The 16008-nt window shown below is 46.6% G+C and overlaps 1 protein-coding gene across 1 annotated transcript in view; it reads right to left on the bottom strand.

Moving 5' to 3' along the window:
- The window catches only part of PRKCB (protein kinase C beta), a 397470-nt gene that overhangs the window by 168339 nt on the left and 213123 nt on the right, over positions 1-16008 (bottom strand). The window contains exon 7 of the mRNA XM_017887175.1: positions 8597-8611. Within this exon, the coding sequence (XP_017742664.1) occupies positions 8597-8611 (15 nt within the window). The remainder of the gene's footprint in view (positions 1-8596; positions 8612-16008) is intronic.

Genomic DNA, 16008 nt, shown 5'->3' with positions numbered 1-16008 from the left:
AGGTGGAGTCTACAGAGACAGGCAGGTTTCCTTGAGCTGCTGTGAGCTCCACCCAGTTCGAGCTTCCCAGCGGCTTTGTTTACCTACTTAAGCCTCAGCAATGGCGGGCGCCCCTCCCCCAGCCTCGCTGCTGCCTTGCGGTTAGATCGCAGACTGCTGTGCTAGCAATGAGGGAGGCTCCGTGGCCGTGGGACCCTCCCGGCCAGGTGTGGGTATAATCTCCTGGTGTGCCCGTTTGCTTAAAGCGCAGTATTGGGGTGGGAATTACCCGATTTTCCAGGTGTTGTGTGTCTCAGTTCGCCGGCTAGGAAAAGGGATTCCCTTCCCCCTTGCGCTTCCCAGGTGAGGCAATGCCTCGCCCTGCTTGAGCTCTCACTGGTCGGGCTGCAGCAGCTGACCAGCACCGATTGTCCGGCACTCCCCAGTGAGATGACCCCAGTACCTCAGTTGAAAATGCAGAAATCACCGGTCTTCTGTGTCGCTCGCGCCGGGAGTTGGAGACTGGAGCTGTTCCTATTCGGCCATCTTGCTCCCGGATGGAGGGGTTTCTTTAGATAAGACTCAGAGGTAGGCTTTCTGAGACGGTGACATTTAGTGATGACAGAAGGCTACAGAAAGTTGGCAACACATAGAGCCCAAGGAAAAGCAACCCAGGCTGAGGGAAGAGCAAGTGCAAGAAGGAAGGAAAAGTATTTGGTGGCTCAGAGATGTGGCTATCATGGGCAAGAGAACAAACAAGGTTGGAAAGAGGCTGAAGGAAGCAGAATCTGCAGGCTCTTAGAGCAAGAGTGAGGAGTTTAGGTTTCCGTTGGAAGTGCTGAGAAGCCTTGGAATCATTTAAGCAGGGGGGTGACATGTCCTGATTTACATTTTAGAAAGATGCCTGTGTCTGGGTGTGAAAGGGTGGATTTCAGAGGGCAAAAGACCATGAAAGTTTCTATTCATTTTTCAAAGTAGAAAATAGACAAAGCACCCACCGAGCTGAGTCCTAGCAAGGGGCAAGCCTTCAATAAGCGTTAGATCTCCGCCCCATCCAGAACTAAATCCACTGCCTTTGCCTCTGTGAAGCCTATCCCAACCCCATGGGTTGGAATTAACCTCTCATCCCCTGGCACCTTCCACAGCATGTGCTTCCTACTCCATTATCTCTTCATCAATCCCCACTTTTATAGTGAGCTCTCTCCTCTTCTCTCTTAGTAGGGCTATGAAGTACTCAGTATGTAAAGAATCATATTCATTCCTACAGCCATCTAGTGTCTAGCAAATGACCTCCCATACAGGGGAGACTAAAGAACAAGTTAATGAATGAATGAATGAATGAATGAATGAATGAGGTATGAAGGGAAAGATCTTTGTGTTCCCCAGGAAAGCTGACTTTAGAATCAATCACATCTGTATTTAACAGCCTGGCTTTAGAATCAATTGCATCTGTATTTTTAATTCAAGTCCCACCGCTCCCTAGCTATGGGACTTTGGGCAAGTGAATTCACCTCTCTGAGCTGCATTTTTCCCTTCTGTAAGGCTGAAATAGTAGTAAGTATGGGATAGTATTATTTCATAGGGCTGACACAGGGATCCAATGGGACCAAAGAAGGACTGTTGGCCCCTCCCATTCCCAAAACAGTGCCTGCCAGAGAAGGGCAGAGTCTGAACAATCCAAGATAAAGATCTGCAACTATATAACACTTATGGGCAAGGTCCTGTCTTCTTCTTGTTTAAACTTTTGTTTTCAACAAATATTTATTGAGCCCTGATCATAGACACCCACCACAACCACCATCCTCCATTTTATTGGCCATAAATAATCAGGGAAAGATATACTTGAATCTGCTCATGAGGTGAGGGCTGGATCTGGACCCTGTGCATGAACCACAGGCCCAAGACTCACCAATAGCAAGGCTATGGAAATAGGCTATGTCCGTCTGTTTGCATTGCTCTCAAGGAATACCTGAGGCTGGGTAATTTATAAAGAAAGGAGGTTTATTTTGCTTCATGGTTCTGTAGGCTGTCCAGGAAGCACGGTGCTGGCACCCACTTCTGGTGAGGGACTCAGGAAGCTTCCAATCATGGCAGAAGGAGAAGGGGGAGCCCGTGGATCACATGGCAGAAACAGGAACAAGAACGAGAGGGGGGAGGTGCCAGATTCTTTTAAACAACCAGATCTCGAGTGAACTCGGAGCGAGAACTCGCTTAGGTGATGTGGAGGGCACCAAGCCATGAGGTGTCTGCCCCATGACGCAAAATGACCCAAGCACCTCCCATGAGGCCTCACCTCCAACACTGGGGATCACATTTCAATGTGAGATTTGGTGGGGATAAAACATCCACCTGTATCACAGGTATTTGGTATTTGGCATTCACTTTTAGACCCCATGCCTGGAGACCCAGTGGGCATTGTTGCCCCTGTTCAAGAACGCTGGAGACAAGACATTTCAATCCCAGTGTCAGTCTGCCCATCATCTTTCTAGGGGAACCTGTATACAAGCTGCCTCTTGAGCTAGTGACAGGCAGAAATGGTGATTAGCCCAGGTCAGCCTGATGCCAGGAGGTATGGATGAGGAAGCTGGGGAAATCATGGCCAGAGCCAAGGAGAACCCCAAGGGAGAGGCTGGTAGCTTCAAAGAGGAAAAGAGAAAGAAGATGTACATTTACTGCAAGGCTGAAAGAAAGCACACCCATCCCTGAGTTGAAATCACCACTTTAATTCCCAAATTCTCAATTTGGCAAAGTGGTTAAGGGGCTGGGTGTTAGATAAAAACAGACCTGGGACCAAACTCCAGTTCTGCCATACAGAAGCCCAGTTGACCTTAAGCAAGTCAATTAACCTCTCTGAGCCTCAGTTTCCCCATTTGTAAATGGAGACAAAATGGGTTGATGCAGGTGAAGAGCCCAGCACTGTGCCTGGCACTTAGTAGGCTGTTGTAGTGCAAGAAATTTATACTTAGAGAGAGAGAGAGAGAGACTGAAATGATTCTGTCAAGCAAATAGCATTGCACACCACACACCCCTACAAATCTAGAAGAAATAAGCAGAAAGATGCACTGGAACATCCTTTGGGACTACTGGCTCTTTGTGGATATGACTACTTGTCCTTCTCCACCAACCATTCCATGATTTCAGATTGGTTCACTTTTCTTTCCCCAATTTGAAAGACTGCTTAGGTCGGGATTTCTCCAACAACAGTCTAAGACAGTTAATTCATCTGGAAAGAAGAAATGAAATCAAAGGAGCGTTGATCCTCGACTGGGGGAACGGGCTCTCAGCTCTTATTCCAAGTCCCTGTGAAGCCACATTCTCTGAGCTGAAGCAGGCACCCAGCAAGGGCCAGAGAAGCCGACGTGAGAGCCCAAACCCAGCCATCCGTGGCTGCTGCATGCAGCTCATCAGGGGAAGAGGAACAGACAATAGCAGTCAGTTCCAGGGCCATCTCCCTTCTTTCCCTAGTGCTTCTCAGAACCCAGCAGGCAGCTGATGAGGACTCAGCAGCGGCTGACAGCCCATCTAAAGCTCACTGTCTCTCCAGCTTCCAATCACCAGGTGTCTGAAGGGGTTTCAGAGCAGTCAGCTTCTGCCCTCATTAAGAGGCCTTTGGTGGGTGGAGAAGACGATTGTGAAAGGAACTGTCAGCTTCATTAGGCAACTCAGAGGAGGGGTGCAGAAGTCCCCAGAGCTCTGGCCTCCTGGCCTATGCCCAAGAGGGCCCCTCATTTACATTTCATTTGCATTGCATACTTAACAGGACCCCGGATTACACTTGGAGAAATTGTCATGCGCTAAAGAGAGAGGCCGCCATCGGGTTGGCGACAAATGATCCTGGCTGGGAGGAGGATCCACAAAGCAAGCCTACACAACAGTCTCTGCCCTCCAGGAAAACAAGACCTCAATCAGACCACAGTGATGCAGACAGATGCAGACCACACTATTCTGGGATGGATGACCAACTAAATAAAGCCATGTTTACATCATGCACAAGGCCAGACAGAGGGAAAATTCCAAATGTTTTCAAGAGACTATTAGAACGATTCGTGCTAATTGCATGCAAGTCTTGTACTATGAATGTCAAACTGCACCAGCATCACATAAATGAGCTGTCAGTGGCTTGGTCAGCGTTCCCACAGAAAAGAGCCTTTTCCTCCCTCTCAGAATAGTTCTCATTTTGTTTGATTGATATACACACAGCTCCCCTCCTTGGGAAAGGGTTTTTAATTTATTGTCCAAAAGCTACAGGTTTCCCAGTATCCCTAAAGGATTGTCTCTTGATATAAAGCAGGTGCTAAGATCTCCATATTAAGACAAACCTGGATTTAAATTCTAGCACCAGCACTTACCAGCTATATGAACCTGGTCAAGTCATTTAACCTTTCTGAGCTTCAGTTGCCTCCTCTACAGAATAGGGACAATATTCACATCTATCTCAGAGGGAGTAAATGATATCATGCACATAAAAATGCTCTACAAAAGAGAAAGTTAAGAGATACTGCCTACCATTAAGAAAGCAAGAAATGGAGTTGCAAATATACAACTTAAATGGCTAGCCAGGTGCAGTGGCTCACACCTGTAAACCCAGCACTTTGGGAGGCTGAGGCAGGAGGGTTGATTGAGGCCAGGAGTTTGAGACCAGCATGGGCAACACAGCCAGATCCCACATCTATTATAAAATTTTTAAAAATTTGGCTGGGCATAGTGCTGTGTGCCTGCAATCCCACCTACTCAGGAGGCTGAGGCAGGAGGATTGCTAGAGGCCAGGAGTTTGAGGCTGCAGTGAGCAGTGATTGTGCCCCTGTACTCCAGGCTGAGCGATACAGTGAAAACCTGTAGCTAAAAATAAATAAAACTTAAAGGAACTATCACAACTACTAGAGTCACAATAATGGATTCCCATTGGACTAAGAGAAAAGACAAATTCACTCCCAAGGATCACAAAGCCCTCAGCCGCTGCCTCTCTGTCTCCTCCGCTTTCCTCTCCTGCTTCCTCCCCTTGACTTGTCCCACTCAGACACCTGAGACTCCTTGCTGTTTCTTCAAGCACACCAAACATGCTCATGCTACAGGGCCTTTGCACTGGCTGTTACTGTGTCTAGAATGCTCTTCTGTCAGGGAGATGAATGGCTCCCTCCTTCATCTCCTTTGAAAGTCTTTACTCAATGTCCCCATCTCAGTGACTGCCTGCTTGCCATCATATCTAAATGTGCAGGTCCAGTCCCCTCCTACATCCTTCCCATCCTCTTTTTCTGTTTTTTTTTTTTTTTTTTTCTCCTTAGCTTACTGTTCATATTTTACTTATTTACTTACTTTTTCTTCTCACACACTACAACAGAGGTCTGCCTTGGCAAACTACAGCCCAAGGGCCAAATCCAGCCTCCTGCCTGTTTTTGTAAATAAAGTTTTACTGCCACACACCCACGCCCATTCATTGGCACACTGTCTGTGGCCACTTCTGTGTTACAATGGCAGAGTTGAGTAGTTGTGACAGTGACCAGATAGCTCCAAAGCCTGTCTGGCCCATCACAGAAAAAGTTTGTCAAGCCCTGCACTAAAATGTAAGCTCCATGAGGGCAGGACTTTGGCTTGTTCTCTGACAAATTTCCAGTGACTAAGTCAATGCCTGACATGTAAAATATGCTTAATAATCACTTTTTTTTGAATGAGTGAACTACAAATGTCAGTAACCCTATGCTAGATGTAAGGGGAAGAGAACTAGAGGGATTACATCAAAGAGTTAAAACCTTCTCAGGAAGTCAGAGCCATGAAATAGTGAAATGACACAGAGACAGAGCATGTGATTAAAATTTAGAGCTCAAGTGCCTGAAGAAAGAGTTTAAAGAGTTGAAAATGATGTGTTCCAATGCAATGGTTCTCAGAGTGTCAGAGGTGTTCGAACCAGAGTGACTCCATCTTGAATAGGGACTGGGTAAAATAAGGGTGAGATCTACTGGGCTGCATTCTTAGGAGGTTAAGGGATTCTAAGTCACTGAATGAGACAGGACATCAGCACAAGGTAGAGGTCACAAAGACCTTGCTGATAAAACAGACTGTGGTAATGAAGTAGGTCAAAATCCTCCAAAACCAAGATGGTAACAACAGTAATGTCTGGTTGTCTTTGCTGCTCATGATACAGTAATTGTAATGCATTAGCATGCTAAGAGACACTCCCACTAGCACCATGACAGTTTACAAATGCCATGGCAACGTCGGGAAGTTACCTACATGGTCTAAAAAGAGGCGGAATCCTCAGTTCCGGGAACTGCCCACCCCTTTCTCAGAAAACTCATGAAGAATCCACCCCTTGTTTAGCATATAATCAGGAAATGACCTTAAAAGTGGCTAGCCAGCAGCTTTAGGGCTGCTGTGCCTATGGAGTAGCCATGCTTTATTCCTTTACTTTCTTAATAAGCTTGCTTTCACTTTATGGATTTGCCTCAAATTCTTTCTTGCGAAAGACCTAAGAGCCTCTCTTGGGGTCTGGATCGGGACCCCTTTGTGGTAACAAGAAGGTGAACACACCAGCATCCTCTGGGGACCTGTTAGAAATTCAAATTCTTTCTTCAATGTCTACTAAATCAGAAACTCTGAGGGTGGGGCACTCTCTAGATGATTCTGATGCAAGCTCAAGTAGGGGACATTGTTTCTCATCCTGAGCTCCTCAATGCACACTGGCATTTTTAACTCTATGCCTATACTATTTTGATAAAATAATTAAATAAAATAGTTTAAGGTCTATTAATTTCCTTCCTTCCTTCCTTCCTTCCTTCCTCTCTCTCTCTCTTTTTTTTTTTTTTTTTTTTTTGACGCAGTCTGTCTCTATCACCCAGGCTGGAGTGCATTGGCACGATCTCAGCTCACTCCAACCTCCACCTCCCAGGTTCAAGTGATTCTCCTGCCTCAGCCTCCTGAGTAGCTGGGATCACAGGTGCCCGCCACCATGCCCAGCTAATTTTTGTATTTTTGGTAGAGACAGGGTTTCACCATGTTGGCCAGGATGGTCTCCCTCTCCTGACCCCATGAGTCACTCACCACCTGCCTCAGTCTCCCAAAGAGCTGGGATTACAGGTGTGAGCCACTGCACCCAGCCTCTTTCCTTGAACTCCTTGGCTCAGCGATCCTCCTGCCTCAGCCACTTGAGTAGCTGAGATTACAGGCATGTTGCACTACCATGCCTGGGTAATTTTATTTTTAATTTTTTTTAGGGACAGGGGTCTCACTGTGTTGTCCAGGCTGATCTCAAACTCCTTGCCTCAAGTGATTCTTCCACCTCAGTCTCTGGGATTATAGGCATGAGCCACTGCATCTGGCTCTATTTTCTGTATTTCTGATGCTTTGGTGTCTCGGACCCTTGCTGACTCTGGAGAAACTGTCTGTCCCAAGGCTAGCCCATTCCTAGAGACAGAAGAACTCACCTGCAAGCGCACCTTTCATATGCAAACTGACCAATCCAAAGCCCAAACCTCCAACCACCTCCTACATGGGGCTCTTACACTCTGGGTGCAGGTCCCGGTAATTAGCCTGCGCTAATTACCCTAGGTAAAAGCAACAGGTATCAGGTACCAGGCAACTAGAGAGACAGCCCCTACACCCAGAGTCTGCTGAGAACATTCAAACCAGCCAGCCCTAAGGCTGCTTTCCCGCTCTACCCGCTCCTTCTCACAGAAACAGCAGCAAAGGCTCATGCTACGTTTTCTTCCCACTTCCTCTGCCTTCTGGCAGACCCTGCTGCTTCCCTGTGTGGCCTTGCATGGAGTGGCACGCCCGCTTCTCATGGGAACTATGAGTAATAAACTATCTTTTCAAAGGTAACGAGGGCAGAACAAGTGCCACAGAGAATGGTGTGAGGAAGATGACGTCCAGAAGACACTCGGCACAAGAACAGGAAGACCCAAAAGCTCTCAGCCTGGCTGTGGAGCAAAAGGCCAAACCCTAAAAGATGAAATGCATCAGGGTTCATCCTGGAGTTTCAAAAAAAAAAAAAATCCTGCACAAGGATGTAGGACCTGCAGGCTACCAGCACCTGATGTGATAGACAAGAGAGTTTTAACTGATCATAAACCCAAGATAACAGTGTGATGTGGCTGGTGGTACCCCCAGGCCCGCCAAAAGAGTAGTATCATCTCAGGATGCAGAAAGAGAATTTTGTTGTCTAGGACAATGTTTTCCAAGCGGCGGGTCATGACACATTTGCTAGTGAAAGCAATTTGCAGAGTAAGAGCATTTTCCTTAAGGGTTTCTTAAAGGAAATAGAATGAAAACGAACAGAAAAGAGGGCCATAAAAGAGAGGAGAATGTATCAGTGTGTGGCGAGCACAAGTAGAGGTAAGCATTAATTCATGGCACTTTGGTTTTGGTTGTGAGTATGTGCTTGTTTGTGCAATATGTATGTGTTTGTGAGTGTGTGCTTGTTTGTGCAGTGTGCGTGTGTGTGTTACATAAAACCTAAATGGGCTGGAGGCTGAAAGGCTTGCAAACAGCTGATTTAGAACAAGGAAAGTGACAATCCTTCTCTCCTCGGCAACACAGGTGGATTCTCTTTCACTCTGGGCACCCTGCCTTATAAGGAAGCTACTCCAACTGGAGTGTTGTCTAGGAAGAGTTCTGGGTTGACATCAATGATGGCATACTCGGCCCTATCATGTGTTTGAGGTTGTGGGCTGTGGATTAGGGATTAGAAAGCAGATGGCTGAAGGAGTTGGGGCTGCCTCACTTGGAAATTAAAAGATTCTGGGACAGCTATGAACCGTCTTTAAATAAGTGGAAGGCTGTCGACATGCCTGTACTGGGTTACCCAAGGGTGAAACGACTGCCTATAGAAACTTCATGAAATTCATCAATATCTATGACAGCAGCTCAATGTGCTTGGCTTCTTGGATCCCCTAGCAACTCCAACTTGTCCACCTGCACCACTGCTCTTCCTCTGATCCACCCCTTCAGATCTTCCCATCTCCGGCATCTCCAAGCTTGCATAAGGTCTAACATGTACAGTAAATCCCTTATTCCATGATGCGCATAGTGACTGTGATTCCCTGAGTGATACATGGGCCTTGTGAGCTCAGCACCCACAAGGCTAAGGTGGGAAGTTGATTCTGCTTCCTCTCATGTGCACAAACCACTTTGTTTCTGGAGTTTTCCAGTGTAACCTGAACACTCTGTGAGCCTCTTTGCATTTTTAAGTGAGAACACTTTCTCAGGATACTGTTGCGAGCTTGATTTTATTCCTCTCTCTTTTTCAGCTTCTAGATGTTCCCTGGGCCACTCAACGAGGCAGATCAGGGTAGTAGTTAAGAGTGCAGGTCCCAGATGTGCTATAGTGGCTAAGGGTGCAGGTCCGGCTGTGCTAAGGTAGTGGTAAAGGGTGCAGGTCCTGGGTGGGACAGGGTTGCCAGATTCACATAACCCATTCCCTGGTCCTAACACAGTGAGGTTTGGAGAGAAAGTCTTCTCCATCCACCTGCTTCTCACAACCTAGGAATTTATCCAGCCTCTTGGGCAGATCTTGGCCAATGAAATCTGTCTTTCTGCAAAAAAAAAAAAAAAAAAAAAAAAAAAAAAAAAAAAAAAAAAAAAAAAAAAAACAGGCCAATTTGAAGAAATGTTATCATCTTCAGCCTCACAGTCCAGCAAACACTGACTCTCATACTCCCAAAGGAGCAAAACAGGCTAGCAGGAAGTGTTGGGGAAAATGGAGTCATATGAAGCAAAGTCTCAGTTTTCTCACCGTATAATAGAGAGAGGGACTACAGGCAATAGCAAAAGTTGTTAGGAGGATTACCTGAAAGAATATTTGTAGAGTTCCTAGCAAAAGCCAGGCATTTGGAAGGCTTTTAGAAAAGGTGGTTGTGAGCCACATAGAAAGCCACAGTAGAAAGATGAAATTGGATCCATTCCTTATACCTTATACAAAAATTAATTCAAAAGAGGATTAAAGCTTAAATGTTAGACCTAAAACCATAAAAACCCCTAGAAGAAAACCTAGGGCAATACCATTCAGACATAGGCATGGGGCAAGGACTTCATGGTCTAAAACACCAAAAGCAATCAGCAACAAAAGGGCCAAAATTGATAAATGGGATCTAATAAACTAAAGGAGCTTCTGCCCAGCAAAAGAATACCATCAGGAGTGAACAGGCAACCTACAGAATGGGGAGAAAATGTTTGCAATCTACTCATCTGACAAAAGGTAATATCCAGAATCTACAAAGAACTTAAAACAAATTTACAGAAAAAAAAAAACCATCAAAAAGTGGGCAAAGGATATGAACAGACACTTCTCAAAAGAAGACATTTATGCAGCCAACATGAAAAATGCTATTCATCACTGATCATCAGCAGAGAGAAATGCAAATCAAAACCCCAATGAGATACCATCTCACACCAGGTAGAATGGCCAATCATTAAAAAGTCTTGGGAAACAACAGGTGCTGGAGGAGGATGGTGGAGAAATAGGAACACTTTTACCACTGTTGGTGGGATTTGTAACTAGTTCAACCATTTGGGAGAGACAGTGTGGCAATTCCTCAAGAATCTTTAGAACTGAAATACCATTTGACCCAGCCCATCCCTTTGCTTGGCGTTATACCCAAAGGATTATAAATCATGCTGCTATAAAGACACATTGCACAGGTATGTTTATTGCGGCCACATTCACATATAGCAAAGACTTGGAACCAACCCAAAATGGCCATCAATGATTAGGACTGGATTAAGAAAATGCCTGGCACATATACACCATAGAATACTATGCAGCCCAATTAAAAAAGCACGGGAGTTCTTGTCCTTTGTAGGGACATGGATGAAGCTGGGAAACCACATTCTCAGCAAATATTGCAAGGACAAAAAACCAAACACTGCATGTTTCTCATTCATAGGGTGGGAACTGAACAATGAGAACATTTTGGAACACAGGAAGAGAACATCACACACCGGGGCTGTCTGGGGTGAGTGGGGAGAGATAGCATTAGAGATATACTAATGTAAATGAGAGTTATGGGTGCAGCACCAACATGGCACATGTATACTATGCTAACAAACCAACCTGCACATTGGTGCACATGTTACCATAGAATTTTAAAGTATAATTTTTAAAAAAAGAAAGAAAGGGTGGGCTGTGCGTGGGCATGGTGACTCACGCCTGTAATCCCAGTACTTTGGGAGCCGCCAGGTGGGCAGATCATTTGAGGTCAGGCAGCGCTGGGACCAACATGGTGAAACCCTTGGGTCTCTACTAAAAATAGCTAACAAATTAGGCTGGCATAATGGCAAATGCCTGCCTAATCCTAGCTACTTGGGGAGGCTGAGGCAGGGGAGAATCGCTGGAACCAGGGAGGCCAGAGCGTTGCAGTGAGCTGGTGACTGCTGGCACTCGCCTCCAACCTGGGGCGATAGGAGTGAGATTATATAGAGTGAGACTCTATTATAAAAAGAAGAAGGAAGGAAGGAAGGGAAGAAGGGAAGCGAAGGAAGGAAGGAAGGAAGGAAGGAAGGAAGGAAGGAAGAAGGAAGAAAAGAAAAAAAAGGTGGCTGCTACCAATATCATGTACCATCACCACTCCACTGATGCATTTAGTGCCAGGATAAGAGGGTGTCCAAGAGCATAATTATCTGGAATGACATAGTTAGATTCAAGTCCCAGGTCCACATCTTCCTAGTTGTGTGGCTTGGGCAAGTCATTTAACCTCTCTGTGTCTCAATTTCTTCATCTGTAAAATGGAGATGCTATCAGTAACTCTCTCCCAGCCAAGTAGCTGGGACTACAGATTGTTGATAGGATTACGCGACATGGCTGAGCAGCATGCTTCGCCCGGTGCCTGGTGGTTACTATCAGTAACAGGTGTCTGCCCCTTGGTTTTGTTGGTAGTGGTAAAGCAGATGAAACCCAACCAGACAGCGAGGCTGCTCAGGAGCTGGGACTGCGTCTTGCACAGGCTTTTGTGTCCCACGATGGCTAGCACTGTGCTGGGTTCACAGCAAGGGCTCAGTAAGCGTCAGCCACTGGCCCTCCTCCCTTCCCTCACCCTTCTAAATTGTGTCTCTCCTGCCTTCTGCAGGGAGCTACCTGGAATGTCTCCAGCCCACTGCTCCCTCCCTTCTCTAAACTCCAATCACAAGAAAGATTCTAACCCCACAGTGCTGGGGCAACACAGGCAAATGAAAAGCTGGTCTTCTCCAAGACCTTGAGGCAAAACTACTCCCAACCTGTGCCCTAAAGCCACTGCAGGATAAGACTACGGGAACTACCAGTGCTGAACCATCTCCTTCCTCTCCCCACTGGTATGCTGCGTGTTTCTTACATTCCAATGTCTCATAGTCTTAAACTGTATCTTTCCAACATCTGACCTAAGGTGTTAGAACCTACCAGACAGATGGACCAGGGTACAAATCCAGCCTCCTCCATGCACTGCCTTAGTGACTAGAGGCAGGTGGTCAAATTCATTTTTTTTTTTTTAGAGGGAGAGACAGGGTCTCGCTCTGTCACCCAAGCTACAGTGCAGTAGTGAGATCACATCTCACCGCAGCCACCAACTCCTGGGCTCAAGTCATCCTCCCACCTCAGCCTCCCAAGTAGCTGGGACTACAGGTGCAGGCCTCCATCCCATCTAATTTTTATTCTATTCTATTTTATTTTATTTTATATATTTATTTTTTGAGATGGAGTCTCACTCTGTCACCCAGGCTGGAGTGAGGTGGCAGTCTCAGCTCACTGCAACTTCTGCTTCCCGGGTTCAAGCAATTCTCCTGCCTCAGCCTCCCGAGTAGTTGGAACTGCAGGCATAAACTACCATGCCCAGCTATATTTTTTGTATTTTTAGTAGAGACGAGGTTTCACTATGTTGATCAGGCTGGTCTCGAACTCCTGACCTCGTGATCCACCCGTCTTGACCTCCCAAAGTGCTGGGATTACAGGCATGAGCCGTCACATCCAGCCTGCCCAGCTAATACTTAAGACTTTTTTTTTCTCACTGGTTGCTGAGGCTGGTCTCAAACTCGTGGCCTCAACTGATCATCCTGCTTCAGCCTCCTGAGTAACTGGGACCATAGCCACATGCTACCACACCAGGCTCAGATTTTTTAAGGCTCTGTTTTCTCCTTTGTAAAATGAGAAAAATAAAATGACTGCTCCCACTGGGTGGTTGTGGGGCCTAAGCACACTGACCTTGCATGATGTCCTTCAGATACTCCTGGGATCTAAATGTCCACGCACTTAGAAAGAAACCAAGCCCACCATGGGGCTTACAAAGCCTAATTGGCTGTCCCTGCCTTTCCTCCACCATCACCCGCCCCTCCCCATCCCTAGGCTCCAGTCACACCCACTGGCTGTCAGTTCCTGTCACTCACAAGCCTGCTGCTTCACTCTTCCCTCTGGCCTCTGCCTCTGCCGCTCCCTCTGCCTGGCATACTCTTCCCTGGAATTTTCAGCAAGCTAGCTCCCTCCTGCTGGTCCCTGAGGTCTCAACTAAATGCCATCATCCCTGCTAATCACACTCAGCCCACTGGCCACCCTCTATCACATCATGCCACTTTATTTTATTTCCTTGATAGTCTTTATTGTTTTCTCAAAGTGTTTTGTTTGCTTTCTCTTCATCTTCCATCATTAGAAAGAAGGCAGAGGCCATAAGCGCAGGGGCCTTGCCTGTAAGCAGTGCACAGCACATGGGAGGCCCCCAACAAATACTTGTTGGAGGAGTGGGAAAGGCAGGATTCAAACCCAGGCCAGACTCCAAAGCCCATGCAAAACCCTTGTAATCATAGACCACATTGGCCTGTAATTAGCAGAGACTTGCAGCAAGCCACAATAAAGAAGCTATTGACTAGGAAGCTCCCCAGAGACATGCCTTCACCTTCCAGGTGGTAGGGGACAAAGGCAAGGCAGGGAAGAAAGAAAGGCTCTGGGTCACTTTACACAAATGGCTCAAGCCAGGAGCTCATGCTGCACCAAGGCCAGGACATGCAGGTAGGTGCAGGTCACCAATGAAAGAGGATTCCGGCCCTAGCGGGACTGACACCCAAGCTTCATGACTGGTAAGATGCCACGGCCAACGTGGGGCTGGACGTTCACATCACCCCCGGCACGTCCACCTGTGGTGGGCTGCACAGGAGCTGAGTGTGGGTAACGCCTGCCATCTAGTGGAAAAGACGCATTCTTCCCGTCTCACCGCAGTCCCTGCAGCAGGGCTGCTCAACTGTTACAGTCCCCAGGGGAGGTTATTAAAATGCAGATTCTGGCCGGGCGCAGTGGCTCAAGCCTGTAATCCCAGCACTTTGGGAGGCTGAGACGGGCGGATCACGAGGTCAGGAGATCAAGACCATCCTGGCTAACACGGTGAAACCCCGTCTCTACTAAAAAATACAAAACTAGCTGGGCGAGGTGGCGGGCACCTGTAGTCCCAGCTACTCTGGAGGCTGAGGCAGGAGAATGGCGTGAACCCGGGAGGCGGAGCTTGCAGTGAGCTGAGATCCGGCCACTGCACTCCAGCCTGGGCGACAGAGCGAGACTCTGTCTCAAAAAAAATTTTTTTTTAAATAAAATAAAATAAAATAAATAAATAAAATGCAGATTCTGATTCAGCAGGCCTGGAGAGGCAGCTGAGATCCCGAATTGCTAATGAGCTCCCAGGTAATGTCCATGGGATGTGGCTGATCCCCAGACTGCACCTAGAGCAGCCAGGGCCCACAGTGATTTCTGGAAAAAAAAAAAAATTAGCTTCAACTGAAACTGAGAGTTGGGAAGCCACAGCCCATGGGAAACAGGATTGGAAGGCACCAGAGTGTTTGAAATTTAAGTCAAAGAACTCAGACTTGGAGGTGAGGTGGGCCTGGGAGGGCAGGGGGCAGTTTACTGTGGACCTGCCAGATGAGAGGCACAGAGAAGAGAAGGTGGTTCCCAATACACATGCGACTCAGCAAGGATGATGCTAGCGACCATGCTGCCAGAAGGCAAAAAAACATCAAACACCATGAAACTCGGAGAACAGGCCCAGCTCACAAGGCAGATGCTACACAAGATGGACGCTAGTGACAATAAAAACTCAAAAATACCCAGACAGGGCCTGGGCCCAGCTCTGCTCAAGCTGAGAACCACCTAACAACACTCCTCAAGCAACCAACACCCCAAGACTGGGGCATTATCCATTCTTTTCTTTTCTTTTTTTTCTGCTATTGCTATTGAGACAATTTATTTCTGTTCATTTTTCCTATTTGGAGATTTTCTGTTTTATTTTCAAAATTGCAGAAATGATATGTATTGTAATCAACTCGAGAAACATGTAATAAATAAAAACTATAGAAACACGACACAATCCTCCTCCCCGCCGCAGCCTCTTCACTCCCAATCCTGCTGCGATCTCAGTGTTTACAACCTGGTTGGTATCCTTCCACACCTTTCTTCACACATAGGTTATAAAATATACAAGCAAAACTTCACACATAGGAGGTGTCTGTTGCTGTTGCTTATTTCTTCAAAATGAGATAATATGAAATACATTTTTACGCAACCTAACCCTTTCGCTTAACCACAGATGTTCCTCCAGTTCAGGGACTGCCAAATGTTTTCAGTAAAGGCTAGAGAACAAATATTTTACATTTTGCAGATTGTACAAGCTCTGTCACAACTACGCAGTGAACTCTGCCATTGTGTCACAAAAGCAGCCATAGATAATATGTAAATGAACGGATGTGGCTGTGTTCCAACAAAACTTTAAAAAAACAGGCAGCAGGCCAGTTTGGCAACCTCTGCTTTAGATCAATATCTGTAGCTCTAACCCATTGGTGTTTTGTTTTTAGCTATTTAGAATTTTTAGCACAAACTTTTAAATAATAAAAGTATAGGAAGTGGCCGGGCGCAGTGGCTCAAGCCTGTAATCCCAGCACTTTGGGAGGCCGAGACGGGCGGATCACGAGGTCAGGAGATCGAGACCATCCTGGCTAAGCTGGTGAAACCCCGTCTCTACTAAAAAATACAAAAAACTAGCTGGGTGTGGTGGCGGGCGCCTGTAATCCCAGCTACTCGGGAGGCTAAGGCAG

Source organism: Rhinopithecus bieti, unplaced genomic scaffold (assembly GCF_001698545.2).
Source record: "Rhinopithecus bieti isolate Rb0 unplaced genomic scaffold, ASM169854v2 scaffold_13348, whole genome shotgun sequence".
Classification (NCBI taxonomy): domain Eukaryota; kingdom Metazoa; phylum Chordata; class Mammalia; order Primates; family Cercopithecidae; genus Rhinopithecus; species Rhinopithecus bieti.
This window is presented reverse-complemented; position numbering and strand designations above follow the sequence as displayed.